Source organism: Aythya marila, assembly GCF_965140915.1.
Source record: "Aythya marila genome assembly, chromosome: 26".
Lineage (NCBI taxonomy): Eukaryota > Metazoa > Chordata > Aves > Anseriformes > Anatidae > Aythya > Aythya marila.
In genome coordinates, this window is record NC_139067.1 from 2151550 (window position 1) to 2164937 (window position 13388).

The 13388-nt window shown below is 49.3% G+C and overlaps 1 protein-coding gene across 1 annotated transcript; it reads left to right on the top strand.

Annotated features, from left to right (window-relative positions):
- The first annotated feature begins 2450 nt into the window (after nt 1-2450).
- Nucleotides 2451-12326, top strand: CHMP7 (charged multivesicular body protein 7). Its single transcript, XM_082779551.1, has 10 exons — nt 2451-2798; nt 4396-4570; nt 5933-6118; nt 6810-6943; nt 7333-7381; nt 7688-7807; nt 8092-8190; nt 9027-9087; nt 9697-9858; nt 10600-12326. Exons 1-10 carry the CDS (start codon nt 2509-2511, stop codon nt 10662-10664), a joined length of 1341 nt encoding a protein of 446 aa, XP_082635677.1. The 5' UTR covers nt 2451-2508; the 3' UTR covers nt 10665-12326.
- Nucleotides 12327-13388: the final 1062 nt, after the last annotated feature.

Here is a 13388-nt window from a genome sequence, read left to right on the forward strand (position 1 = left end):
CTGCAGCATCTAGGTCTGGCCAGGGGGAGAAAGCAAAGTGAACCCTCCAAAAAGGCCGTCGCTGGCTTTTATTTACCGATGTCAGTACCCTTTGCTCACCAGGGCACTGCGAGGCAGCGTTAATGAGAGCTGCATTAATGAATTTGGAACAACTTCAGCAAAAACGAAACCAGGAGAGGTTGTGAGCCTGGACGACTTTTGCCCAGCTCCAGAGGCCTCCCAACAGTGACGTGAGGAAAAGCAAGAGTCATATCCTGCATCTCTGAGGGCAGAGCAAAGTCCTGCACTGACTTCTCTCTGATTTCTGGATAATCCCTGGTGGCACGGGGTGGCTCCTGCAGCCCAGGGGCTACAGGGTTAAGCTGACGACTGCAGGCATACATGCCACCACGGCTGACTCAGAGCTGGTGAGGAAGGAATTACACACACACAAACCAAAACAATCCTTCCCTCTGTGCCTCCCAAGGACACCAAACACACCTGGGATGCCTGTAAAGTGCACACACTGGAGGTGGTTTTGGTTTTGTCTCTGTCGTGCAATGGCTGGTTATACCATCAGCTACTCAGCACCCACAAGGGACAAGGCACCCTAGTGCCAAGCTCCCAGACACTGCCTGTTTTTTCCCCTGCTCTGCAGGCACCAAAGCCTACTTGCTCCCATCCTCTGCAGCCCCTGGACACCAGGAGGGAGCTGACGTGACACCCCATGGCAGCAGCAGCCTCTGTAGCCTGAGAAACCCGGGCTCAGTGCAGGAAGGGGAGCAGCAGCCTTCTGCCAAAAAACAGATCTGTTGCCTTCTTCTGTGGGCAAGAAATAGCACATATGGTGAACGCGAAGATATAGAAATACCCAGAACTTGGCAGTGCTGCTTAAGCAACAGCGCTTTCCTCCCCTTCTTTTAGCAACATTGAGCTTTGCTCTGAAAACGTCAGACTTTGCATGAAGAAATCCCTGAGAGCCATGCCTCCCTTCTCTTGCATCCTGATATTTGCATGATACCAGGCTATTGCTCCTGGGCAACGAGGAGAAATGGAAATCATGCATGAGAAGCAGGCAGGAGGAACAAAAATACCAGGTGAAAGGACAAGAAAACTAACTTCTGTTGATGCTAGATGCAACCCGAGAACCTGCAAAACGGTGCTGCCACCAAACCTCTCACCAGCCCCAGCAAGGTCAGGCTGGGGTAGCTGTGGTGTGCTACAAGCATCCGCCAGGGCTGTGCTGGGAGCACTTTGTGTGTGCTGTTTGTACATTTAAACCCCACAGGAACCACCACCAAGCACCAGCTGTGTGTTCAGAGGGGCCAGGTGCTGGGACGGCCACGCTCACCGCAGCGGCGTGCTACGTCACTGACACAGCCCGGCACGGTTTTGGGGGTTTAAACGTGTACAGCACAATTTTCCAGAAGTGACCACACAACTGGCTGCCGACAACAACGCAGCGCCCTGCGGGTTCCAGTTTGGTTTAGAGGTGATGCTGTGAGGTGCTGGCTCAGCCACCACGCACCAAACCCTCAGCTGCCTCAGCACAACCCTTTATGGCTATTACCAAGGGCTTGGGACGTGCTGGCGATCCCCAAAACAACACCAAGCCCCCCAAGGGTGCCATTTGGAGGAGATGAATCCCCAAAATGATTCAGGCGAATCCCCCAAAGAGTGGTCAGGCATTGGAACAGGTTGCGTAGGGAGGTGGTGGTGTAACTGTTTCTGGGGGTGTTTAAGGAGATGTATGTGGTGCTTTAGGGACATGGTTTAGTGGGTGATAGCCTCCCAAAGGTGCCATTTGGAGGAGCTGAGGCAAATCCCCCCAAAAACAGTCAGACATTGAACGGGAGGCACAGAGAAATGGTGGCATCACTGTCACTGGAGGTGTTCAAGGAGATGTATGTAGTGCTTTAGGGACATGGTTTAGTGGGTGATAGCCCCCAAAGGCGCCATTTGGAGGAGCTGAGGCGAATCCCCCAAAAAGCAGTTGGACATTGAACAGGATGCACAGGGAAGTGGAGTCACTGTCCCTGCAGGAGTTCAAGGAAAGGTTGGACACGGTGCTTAGGGACATGGTTCAGTGGGTGACAGCCCCCCAAAGGTGCCATTTGGAGGAGCTGAGGCGAATCCCCCAAAAAGCAGTCACACATTAAATGGGATGCACAGAGAGGGACGTGGTGTCATTGGCATTCAGGGAAACGTACGTGGTGCTTTAGGAACACGGTTTAGTGGGCGACAGTGACAACAAAGCGACAGTTAGACCAGACAATTTTAGAACTTTCCAACCTTAACAATTCCATAACTCCAATTCTCATCCCCCCCCCCCCCCCAACATGGCCGCCATGCCCTGTGAGGGGACGGGAACGGGGACGGGGGGGGCGGGCGGCACCGCGCACGCGCACGCCCGTAGCCGTGCGCGGGGAGGGGGGGCGGAGCGGCAGCGCGCATGCGCCCGGCGTTTCCTTAGCAACCAGGCGGGTCCCGGCCGGGCGGAGGCCGCGGCGGAGCCGGGGGCTCGCGTAGATGTGCAGCCCGGGGAGGGCCCCCCCTGGGCCGGCCCCGGCCGGGGACCTGCCCCCGGAGTGGGAGACGGACGACGAGCGTATGGCTTTCCTCTTTTCGGCCTTCAAGCAGAGCCGCGAGGTGAACAGCACCGAGTGGGACAGCAAGATGGCCTTCTGGGTCGGCCTGGTGCTGGCCCGCGGCCGGCGCCGCGGCGCGGTGCGCACCTGCCTGAGGGAGCTGCAGCACGGCTTCGAGAGGAGAGGCAGCGTGCCGCTGGGCCTCGGCACGGTGCTGAGGGAGCTGCTCAGGTACCGGGGGGGGTAAGGGGGGGTGATGGGGGGCAGGGAGCGTGGGGAGGGGGCGTAGGTGGGTTGGGAGGGGGTGGGGGGGGGATCTGAGGCATGCACGCGGCTGTTATGGGGTTGAGGGGACAAGTGGGGGGCTGGAGGGCAGCCAGCCCCCCATTATAGGGCTTAAGGGAACGGTGGGGGGCTGTAGGGCAGTCTGTCCCTCTGTTATGAGGCACTAGGGAGTAGTGGGGGGCTGTAGGGCAGCCTGCCCCCCCTTTATGGGGCAGTAGGGAACAGTAAGGGGCTGTAGGGCAGCCTGTCCCCCTGCTATGAGGCACTAGGGAACAGTGGGGGGCTGTAGGGCAGCCTGTCCCCTATTTTAGGGCTCAAGGGAATAGTGGGGGGCTGCGTGGCAACCTGCTCCCTTCATTATGGGGCTTAAGGGAGCACTGGAGGGCTGTAGGACAGGTTGCTCCCCCCATTATGGGGCTTAAGAGAGTATTGGAGGGCTGTAGGACAGCCAGCCCCACTGTTATGGGGCTTAAGGGAACAGTATGGGGCTGTAGAGCAGTCTGCCCCATGTTATGGGGTTCAAGGGAATAGTGAGGGGCTAGAGGACAGCCTGGGCGGGCTCTGTGTATAATTTTGAGGGGAGCTCTGCGTGATGGGGGTGCACAGAAAGGGGGCCTCACTCCTGGAGGTGTGCTTAGCACTGTGGTGGGGAACCTGTAGTGGGGTGCGTAGGAAGAGGGGTGTTGGGGATGTTTGGGGGGGGCTGGGGCTGCTTCAGGAGGTTGGTGTTGGAAGGAGAGGAGCTTGAAAGCTGCCGGCTGTATCCCTGGCAGGGAGAGTGCAGCAAGATGCTGGGTAAATGATGGGGCACAGGGAGATGTGAGACAAGGTTTGGTGCTGTTTGTGCCCACAGGTGCTGAGCACTGGGTGTGGGGGAGAGCACGAAGAAGCTTTGTGCCGTGCCACGGCTTTGCAAAGCAGAGGGGAGCACAGAGAGGTTGCGGGGGAATGTGGGGTTGTGTTGTGGTGGGGGGAGGAGGGAGCTCCGAGCAAGGTAAAGCAGGGCTGGGGGTCAGGAGCTCGGGGCTGTACCCCACAAGGGACGTGACTTGGGGCTCACAGGAGGTAGGGGAGAGCAGGAGCTGCGAGGGAAAAGCTGTGCTGGGAAGACGTGGGTGCAGGAAGGAGTTCTGTGTTAAATTGGGTTACGTTCCCTGAAACGGTGCTTGTGGAGAGCCGGCAGCAAATGGTGTGTGCTGTCCCCTGAAAATGTTCAAAACCAGCACGGTTTAGCTGAATCTGCACGTGTGTACTGTAACTGCTGTCACATCTAGAGGTTTCACTTCTTTGTTCGCGATTTTTAATGCACAGATGAAGTAGTTTTGAAACTTGCGAGTGGCCTTCCACACCTCATCAGTTCTGGACACATCAGTAACGTGTCGAATTTTAGCTAGAAGCTGTTAGAAAACTCTAGTAGAGTTTTGGATGCACAGCCTGTAGAGCAATGTTTTGATTCGTGTTCTCCATGCTGCCACTTTTCCCTGCTGCCAGTGGAAGGGATTAAGGCTGACCGTACTCAGTTCTGCCCGTGCCTTTTCTCTAGACGCGGCAAGATGCAGAGGGAGGCAGACTTCATGGCCAGCGTGGACAGCAGCTGGATCTCCTGGGGCGTGGGAGTCTTCATCCTGAAGCCCCTGAAGTGGACTCTCTCGAGTGTGCTGGGCGACAGTAAGGTACCCGAGGAAGAGGAGGTCCTGATTTACGTGGAGCTGCTTCAGGTGAGCGTTGCTGAGAGTTTCCTCAAGGTTATGCATCTCTAGAAAAATCCACGAGGAACTTTGTGCTAGCAAAGAAGGATCAGGATTGAATAGAAGGCTACCATCAGGCTTTTATACACCTAAGGAGTACAAAGGTAGAGAGATGGCTGTGATAACGTGTGGATAAGAAATAGCTTCTATTTCTGTTTGTTGAATGTGAAGACTTGTTGCTGGCTTCCAAGCAGTGAGCACAGGCTTGCTGGGCAGTCCAGAAAGCCAAGAAGCGCGCTTTGAGGCCGCTGCATGTCTCAGGTTGGAGTTAGTGCAAGTGTGGTGTGAGAGAAACCTGCAGCCTGAGCCCCTTCTGTAGTAGGCAGAGGGGTGGCAGAAGGCACTGGCTGTCAGTCCGACGTGTCACATCTCTGCTGAACTCGCCTTATTAAAGGCTGCTTTCACTTCTCAGTGTTTGCTTTCGATTTCCTTTTTCAGACGTGATTAGAGCTGCTGTTAAATTCCCTCAAACCCCCTTTTTTTGGCACGTTGTTGGTGGTAGACCCGTGGGTTGTGTTGTGAACTCACGCAGCTCATTGTTGCTGTCTAAACGGGGCACTGCTGTGCTGACCAGCCGAGACCTTGGGACCCTTTCTCAGTGCTACTCATTGCCTTGTAAAATTAGCACCAGGACTTGCTGCTGTTGCCTGCAAGTGGCCTCTTTAGAGACTGGAAGAAATGTGAGAACTCCTTAGATGTGTTCCTTTATTTGTAGTTACTCTGGCAGCGTACAGTGCCTGTCCTCTGCAGTGGGGATTCTGCGGTCTTTTCAGAGAGTGTGTGCATGGGAGAGGAGAAAAACTTTAAAAAGGTGTCTGGAAAATCATTGGCCTTGATGTGGAATTTGGGAACTGATAGGAAGAGTTGTTCTCTAGTCTTCTGTGAACTGTAACTCACACTTGGAATGGGGAAAGCTTTTGTCTTTCCTCTGCAAGTGATGCAAAATGGCACTGAGTACAGTTACAGTGTGGATTAAAAAGTTAGTTTGGGGTTTAAACTGGGTGGGAGGGGAGTTTCAAGAAGTGAGGAGGCCGACTTGCTTCCCGTGTGGCTGTTAGGTCGTTCTGTAGTATTTGCACGGACAACTTGTGCAGTGTAGCTTCGGTTGTGGTGGAAAACTTTTTTATTTTGTATTGCACTAGCTGTGGTGTTTTAGGAGTTCTGTGATTGCTTCTGAATATTACTTGCAACTCATTCTGAAAGTCTAAAACGTGATGCGTCCAACTTTTCAACTTCAGTGTGTGGGCGGAAGCAGGTGTGGACTTGGTAGTGGCCATGAGAAAAGGAAAAGTCCTGCGTAGGCTCACAGACAGTCCTGTTGTTTCCTTTCAGGAGAAGGCAGAGGAAGTCTATCGCCTGTACCAGAACTCTGCGCTTTCTTCTCACCCTGTTGTTGCCCTCTCAGAGCTGCGTTCCCTCTGTGCCAGCGTTTGTCCGGATGAAAGGACGTTCTACTTGTTGCTGCTCCAGCTGCAAAAGGAAAAGAGGGTCACAATCCTGGAACAGAATGGAGAGAAGGTACAGGGTAAAGGTGACTGCTTTTGGGTGGTATAATCCCTGTCTTGCATTTCACCTGGCTGGAAGGAATACTTCTTTGGCTAAATGTGGGCATTCTTTGTTTGGAGGAGTCAACTCTGTGGACTCCAACATCATAAAAGTGTGATGGGTTCTTGCTTTCCACCACCAAACATTTGTAATATTACCCATATAATCTGAGAGCTAACAACTTGGCAGATATTGGAGTTGTCTCCTCTCAGGTTGACTGTTCCCAGGTGCCCAACTGAAATTGTTCCACACCACTGGAATTGGTGGTGCAAGGGTTTTCCCGTTCGTCACTAACTACACAGGCTTTCTTGTCTCTAAGGTGGCATGTTTGCCTGTAGTGTTCTGCACTGTACGGTTTAGTACTGAAGTATTTGAAAGTGTGACGTTGCCGTATGCTGTTCAAAGCACTAGGACAGCTTGAAATCTTCAGGGTGTTCCTCTGAGGCCTTCTGTTTCCGTGCTGACATCCCTTGATCCTGTCTGGTTTAATATCGAATTAAATGGTGACTGGCATGACTCCTTAACTCTGTTACAAGGCTTGAACACAACCAGATATAAAAGCATCTTTTCCTTTTATTAGGATGAAAATATTTCTATTGCAGGCACAAATTCTGGATACAAAGCAACTTAAGCAGGTATTGTTTGTTTTTTTTTTTTTCTTTAGATCGTGAAGTTTGCCCGAGGTCTTCATGCCAAAGTGTCCCCGATGAATGATGTGGACATTGGGGTGTATCAGTTGATGCAGAGCGAACAGCTGCTGTCACAGAAGGTGGAGTCCCTTTCCCAGGAAGCAGAGAAGTAATTTGGGGACGGGTGGCGGGCAGAACTTCCGTATGATACAAAACTTTGTGATCCTGTGACGTAGTTAAGGATGAAGCTGCCTCCTCCAAGTGCAAGTCATTCTTTCCCACTTAGTAAACGTGGTATTTCCAGTGATGCCCTAGGGCAGGTTTCCTAGTCTTTGTTTCTTGAAAACAACACGTAGTGAGTGGGTGTTGCAAGCTTTGCAAAGATCTGGCGTGCCTTCAAGGGCTACTTGTGAAAAGCAAAAGTGGCTTGAGGGTGGCTGGATCTAAAAGGCAGTGGTACTTGGTCATCAGAGCAAGGTAGTGAGGGTGGCTGCCGGTTTGTAAAAACACTACTGCTTGCAAAGAAATGATCTTCCTTTCCTTGTTGCATCTGTACAGGTGTAAAGAAGATGCCCGGAGTGCTTGTAGAGCTGGCAAAAAGCAATTGGTAAGTGCTGTTCTACTGGGGAGGAACTACAAGTTAAGTGTCTTAGAGCTGGTCCGTAACTACAGGTAACGACCAGGTCTGGTATTGTCTTGTTAAACTCAGATGTGTTTATTTGCTGAGGCCAAAGGTCTCCTTAAGGTGAAGGTATGGATATATTTGACCAGAGTGATGTGGTGAAGAGAAATGGGAACATCTAGCGTGTAAAACTGGCTGTGAACGTGCCTTCTAGTGTGGGGATTGTTCTTTTATGCTTCCTTTGACTGCTGCCTGGTTTGTGATCCAGGTCTGTGTATCTAATGTCTCCAGGCGCTGAGGTGTCTGAAGTCGAAACGGAGGACAGAGAGGCGCATTGAAGAGCTTCATTCCAAGCTGGATGCAGTGCAAGGGATCTTGGATCGCATATACGCCTCCCAGACTGACCAGATGGTAGTGTTAATACTGTCTTGTGCCTCTCACCTTAGCCTCGTGCTTCTCCTTTGTGCTTTACCTGCTCCTCAGAGCTCATGTGTGAGGGCTGGTGAGATTCTATTCTCTGCTCTACGAAACAGCAAGTCTGATATTTGGGTATTGCTCTGAATAAACCTGCCTGTGGCTCTGCTTTGTGTGCGCTGATGTTTCCCTGCAAGTCCTGCTTGGATAGTGGGTCTTGAGAGGAGTTTATGCTGCCTGTTTTGTTTTAGTTAATGTGTGCTTCTTTCTCTCCCTTCAAGGTGTTTAATGCCTATCAGGCTGGCGTGGGAGCTCTGAAGCTGTCTATGAAGGATGTTACTGTGGAGAAGGCGGAGAACCTGGTGGATCGAATACAAGAGGTACTGAGATAAGAGCACATAGAAATAAGCGAGCAGTGCATGGATGTGCACAGCAGATTTGTCCAGATATTAATGCTGAGGCATGTGGTGCTGCTTGCTTTCTGTTCTGGATGTCATCAGAGCAAACAGAGTTGATCTTTTGTAGGTCAGTGAGCAAAAGTATTCAAATAACCAGCTGGGTCTGGTTTTACATAATTGCATTTTCTGCTGGCTAATAGTCACAACTTACGTTAAACTTGCGCACTTTATGTGCTCTTTGGTAACCAATGTTGTGCAAGCACACAGCTTTCCTAGAAGATATTTAGTGAGATGTATTAAAAAGAAATACAAGGCCAGCTTTTGGAAGCTGGAATGCACCTACGTGCATAAAACAGGGTCTTAAACTGCCTAACCTGGAATCTTCTGCAATTGAGGAAGGAAAATGGAAATTTTCTGAATTAATGGCGATGAAGAGAGCAATCTGTCTGCGTAAGCTGGTGTAGAAGACAGAAAAGGGTTACTTCTTTAGCAACTTCAGCTCCATGTACTTAAACATTCCATAGCTGAGATGTTGATCTATAGCTTCCTTCCTTTGTAAGCATGTTGCTTACATGAAGCAGCTAGAATTGGGAGGATTTTCTTCTGTTTCAAGTTTGTTTCCTCCGGCGTGTCACTTGGTCTTGTAGCACTTGCTAAATCATCCTCCTTGTTACTGCTTTTACAACCAGTCATGTAGTGCCTGCTGCCTTTAAGGGAACTTCTGATTTATTTATTGGTTGCTAGTTCTGCTTTTGGCTATGGTGAGACAGAAGAGCTTGTATTCTATATCAAACTGTGTTGTTGTTTCTTCCCCTCAGCTTTGTGATACTCAAGATGAAGTAGCCCAGACTCTGGCTGGAGCAGGAATCAATGGTCTAGGTATGTTTGGGGGCTTTCATTCTCTGCTCGTGGTCTTGCTGCCATCCCTTCTCTGCTACCTCCCTGTATATGTCCTGGGAGGACAGGCTGTTACTAAAATACCAAGGATGTTGCTACCGGTGCCTTCAGAGGGAATGGTGACTGACAAGGAGTTGTAGTCTCTGACAGTGGGTTGTGGGAGAATTAGCATTTGTGCACCTCCAAATCCATGCAGTCTTTAAGTACTGGAGGATTTCACCTCAGAGTTGTGTAGTGTTGATGTAAATTTATTTTTAGAGTGGCTGCTGCTTTGTTTTTCCTTTTTTTTTTTTTTTTCCTAAGTGGTGTTTTTTTCTTCTAGCCTGTGTGGTGCTGCAGCTTGTTTGTCTCTGCTGAAATGTTTTCTTACCCTTAGAGGCCTCAGCACAAAGGCTTCTAGAGGAATAGCTTTTCTCTGAGATAAAGACTGAATTTTCACCTTTGGAAGAAGTCCAGGGAGTTCCTTATTATTACTATGAGTAATGAAGTGGGGGGGTGGGCAGTAATAACTCTGTTAAACTCAGACTTCAGTCTGTCTGTGAAGATGGTACATATTTTTGCTAGCAACTGACTGTTTTCTTTACTTGGCAGAGATGGATACCGAGGAACTTGAGAAGGAGCTGGACAGTCTCCTCCAGGACTCGACTAGGGAGCCCGTAGACCTGCCTCCTGTTCCCCAGAAGGTGCTGAATCCAGCCATTTCGGATGCTGAGCTCGAAGCTGAATTGGAAAAGCTCTCTCTTTGTGATGGAGGTATGGATGTCAGCAGGCTATGTTAGCTAGCTGTTACTAGGATCGATGACAGCCTTGCAAAATGAAAGCAGAACTGAAGTCTGAGCCAGAATCTTTCCCACTTCCAGTTATGCAATCGGAGGCAAGCTCTCCTGCTTTCCCTGCCAGGAGCTCAGTGACATTGCCTTTGACTTCCAGGTTCAGTCTTGAAAGAGTTGCCCTCATTGCTAGAGATTGCACCTGGACATTCTGCAATGAGTCGCAGGGCCTTCAACATTCCCTATCAGGAATCTTGTCCTTGGACTTTTTTTTAACTAAACTTGTGTTAGTTTCTTCTTGTTGGTGTTCTTCTGTATCTGGAATGCTTGTGTGATAGGTGTTACGTCTGCTTGTACTGAGCACTAAACTAGTTTTTATTGATTTAGTGAGTGACCAGAATTTATGGAGTTTTCCCTACTCCTGTCTTTAACAGGGTGGGGGGTAACCAAACTTCAATTTTCCTTTCAGCAGTCTGTTAAAGAGCAATTACGCAGCACTGTCCATACAGTTTTCCTCCTCTTTGGGCAGCTGATGTTCTCAAATTTCAGAGCAGAAGGCAGCTCAGCATCCTCTGTGAAATATAATCATGGGTTTCCAAGGGAGTGCAGTGCAATACTGGCAGTACTGAGAACCTCCAAAATGGTTTGTTAGTTGTGGACTTGACTGATCCAGTCCCTCTTACTGATGAAAACTGACGTCTTTCTCTTGCAATTTTCTTTATAGATTTGGCACAAAAGACTCCCTCTGCTTCCTCTGAACCCAAAACAGCTCTGGGACTGAATCTCTAAAGACCCAACAGCATCCTGTTGCTGCAGTTTGAGAAGTTGTCTTAAGGTTCCTTAACTAATGACTAAAACTTTGGGACGGAAGGGTAGTAGTCCCCTCTTCTTCGTGAATATCACCTTGCTAAGCAACAGGATCTCCTGCCATGACAATCCACTCTGGAACTGGCCCCAGCTGGTGTTTGTCATCTCTGTGCCAACATCTGCACTGGTCTCAATTTGACTTGTTATCCCAAGTCACCCGTGACATCGAGTCTTCCCTTCTGGGAACGCAGTGAAGATAAACTCTTCAATGTCCATAACAGTGCTGTTTTTTTTTTTTTCTTTGCTGTGGCTGATGTTGAGAATCTGAGTTGCAGCGGTATTGCAGTTGCTCAACATTTGGCTGTTTGTGTGGTTGTTTAAAACACTTGGCACATACCTTACGTCAAGGACAGTACTTATCTGCAACGAGCTTAAGCACCTGTTGGTAGTTCTATCCCTCCCTGTCTGTATTTTGCACGGTTGTGGACAACTAGACACTGTAACTGTTAAATTGTAGGAGATTTTGTTGCTGCACTAGGGGGCAGCAATCGCAAGCACAAGACAAAAATAATTCCTCTTTCTGTAATGACACTAAGGCCTTAAAAGGGAGACCTGCAAAAGATTTTCAATGAAGGAGTTCCTTATGCTGCCGTTGGTCACAAAGGTTTGCAGTCACTAGGAGAAAAATTTTTCTGCTTGCTCTTACTTGGAGTTTGAGCTGTTTGCTATTTTTGTACCTTCCCTGTTCGCAAAACAGCATCAGGATGATCTGCTTTGAGCTCTCACGTGGAGTGATTTGGGGTGGGTGGGGAAGGGATAAATATTTTTTTTTCCCCTTTCTGAGTGGACGGTTTCATGTAACAGTCTCATCTTCGCCTTCAGTCTTGATGTTGCAATCCCACAAGATTGTGGGTTACCAGAAAGCCCCCAAACAAAACCCTGTGCGTGTTTCTAATGCAAAAACAAAGCAAAAAGCCACCAAGCACAGCAACTGAAGGTGTTTTTAGAGGTTGTCTTTACCCAGTGGAAGTGAAACCGTCATCTTTTGCAGGTCACTTTTTTATTATGTGTATGCACTTAAAAAAAAGCAGAAAGCCTGGTACCTAACACAAATAAACAAATTCCTTTAGGAAGGGAAATGGGCACGGGCTTTCTGCACGCAGAGTCTGTGCAGCAACATGTTGATCTGTAACCAGTCTTCTCTGCACCTCTCCCTGCCTCAGAATGTATTCCTGTCACCGTTCATCTCCTGGCTTCATCCTGTGCCAAACTCTACTCCTAGAGCCATGTGCGTGGCAGCTTGGGGGAACAGAAAACTGGGGCTGGAGTTTCCGTGCCCTGTTTATTACTGACAAACCAGCTTGAGCCCCAGAGCGCCACGGAAGGAGTTAACTGGTGTCAGCTAGGGTGCTTTGTCACTTCTGTTGGGGAGTACAGACTGCTGCCAGAGATCATGTGCTGTGGCCAGCGAGCAGTTTACCCCGGCTGCACATGGAATGATGTGAAATGACTTGAAGCTCTGTATTCCTTTCCTTTGTAAAACAAACAGGAGAAAAACCACTGTGTTTTCTGCCTAGATGTAATAAAGGGGAGAGGAGGAACCAGAGTCTCTTGTGGTGCCTCCTTCTGTTTCCCTGTGCCACCGATCGCTGTCCTTCTGCGTCCATAAAGGTTGTCTGCTGAAAGAAAATGTTCTTACCAAATAGCCAGCCTTTGGGTTACACAGCCTCAATCTTAGGAGAGTAATTTTGGGAAGGTTTCCTTCTTTGCTTCAGCTTGTTTCATCCTTCCACTTCATTATCATGCATCTCACAAACGAGGCCGGGTTCAGGACACAGAACACATTCCTTTGCACAAGCTGCCTTGCTGTGGCCGTGTAAGAAACTGCTGAGTCAGTTTGGTTGCTCCCTTGTTTTTGTGTGAAGGGGAAGTTGTTTGTCCAACTCCTTGTTCTGATCACGATTAAGCAGCACGGTTGAGCACGTCGATACTATTTTTTCCCTTTTGTCATAAGACAATGAATCAACGGAGTCACCTGGCACATGAGCACTACTCAAAACAAATTTTTCCTGATACTAAGATGTGAAATAAACTTTGAATTCGCAGGCAGTCGAGCCTGTTTACTCTAGCGAGAGGTCTGCTCCAAGCTGGCATGCTCAACCCTGGAGGGCCACACTTTTTTTTTGCAGGAAGGAAGCTTCTTGCTCCTGTGCTTGTGTGCTGCCTACAGCGCAGCTCCAGGAAGGCTCAGATCTCTCCTATCAAAACTTGCACCTTGTGAAAGAAAGTGCAGAGGCTCCTGGAGGCATAAGGCAGCCTCCTGTAATTTCGAGCCAGCCATGCTGGAAGAGGCGTTGAAGAGTTAACACCCAAGCAGCTGCTGCTTTATTTGAAGTGGCTTGTAATTTTCTCCCTTTGATGCAAAGTGGGGGATGTAATCAAGATGGCTGAATAGCGAATTGGAAATATATCTCGGTGAGACGGCAGGGGAGGGAAATAGAGGGCAACTTCTTGCTGGGTGAGGAAATTAAATATAAAAACCTAAAGCTGAATTGCCACTGAGCTGGAATCTTACCATCCTGGAGTGCTGTATAAAATAGTGCTTAACTTGATTCTCAGAAAAAAAAAAAAAAAGCAGCTGCTTATGAGAGGAAATGTAGTCGCTGTTGAGGGATATAGCACAGCAGAAGAGTTTTCCTTGTAGAG

Excerpts from the sequence above, each read along its gene's own strand:
- CHMP7 (XM_082779551.1), top strand. The coding sequence starts at position 2,509 with ATGTGCAGCCCGGGGAGGGCCCCCCCTGGGCCGGCCCCGGCCGGGGAC. Across the intron at positions 4,571-5,932 it reads TTTACGTGGAGCTGCTTCAG|GAGAAGGCAGAGGAAGTCTA; the intron begins GTGAGCGTTGCT and ends GTTTCCTTTCAG. Across the intron at positions 7,808-8,091 it reads CCTCCCAGACTGACCAGATG|GTGTTTAATGCCTATCAGGC; the intron begins GTAGTGTTAATA and ends TCTCCCTTCAAG.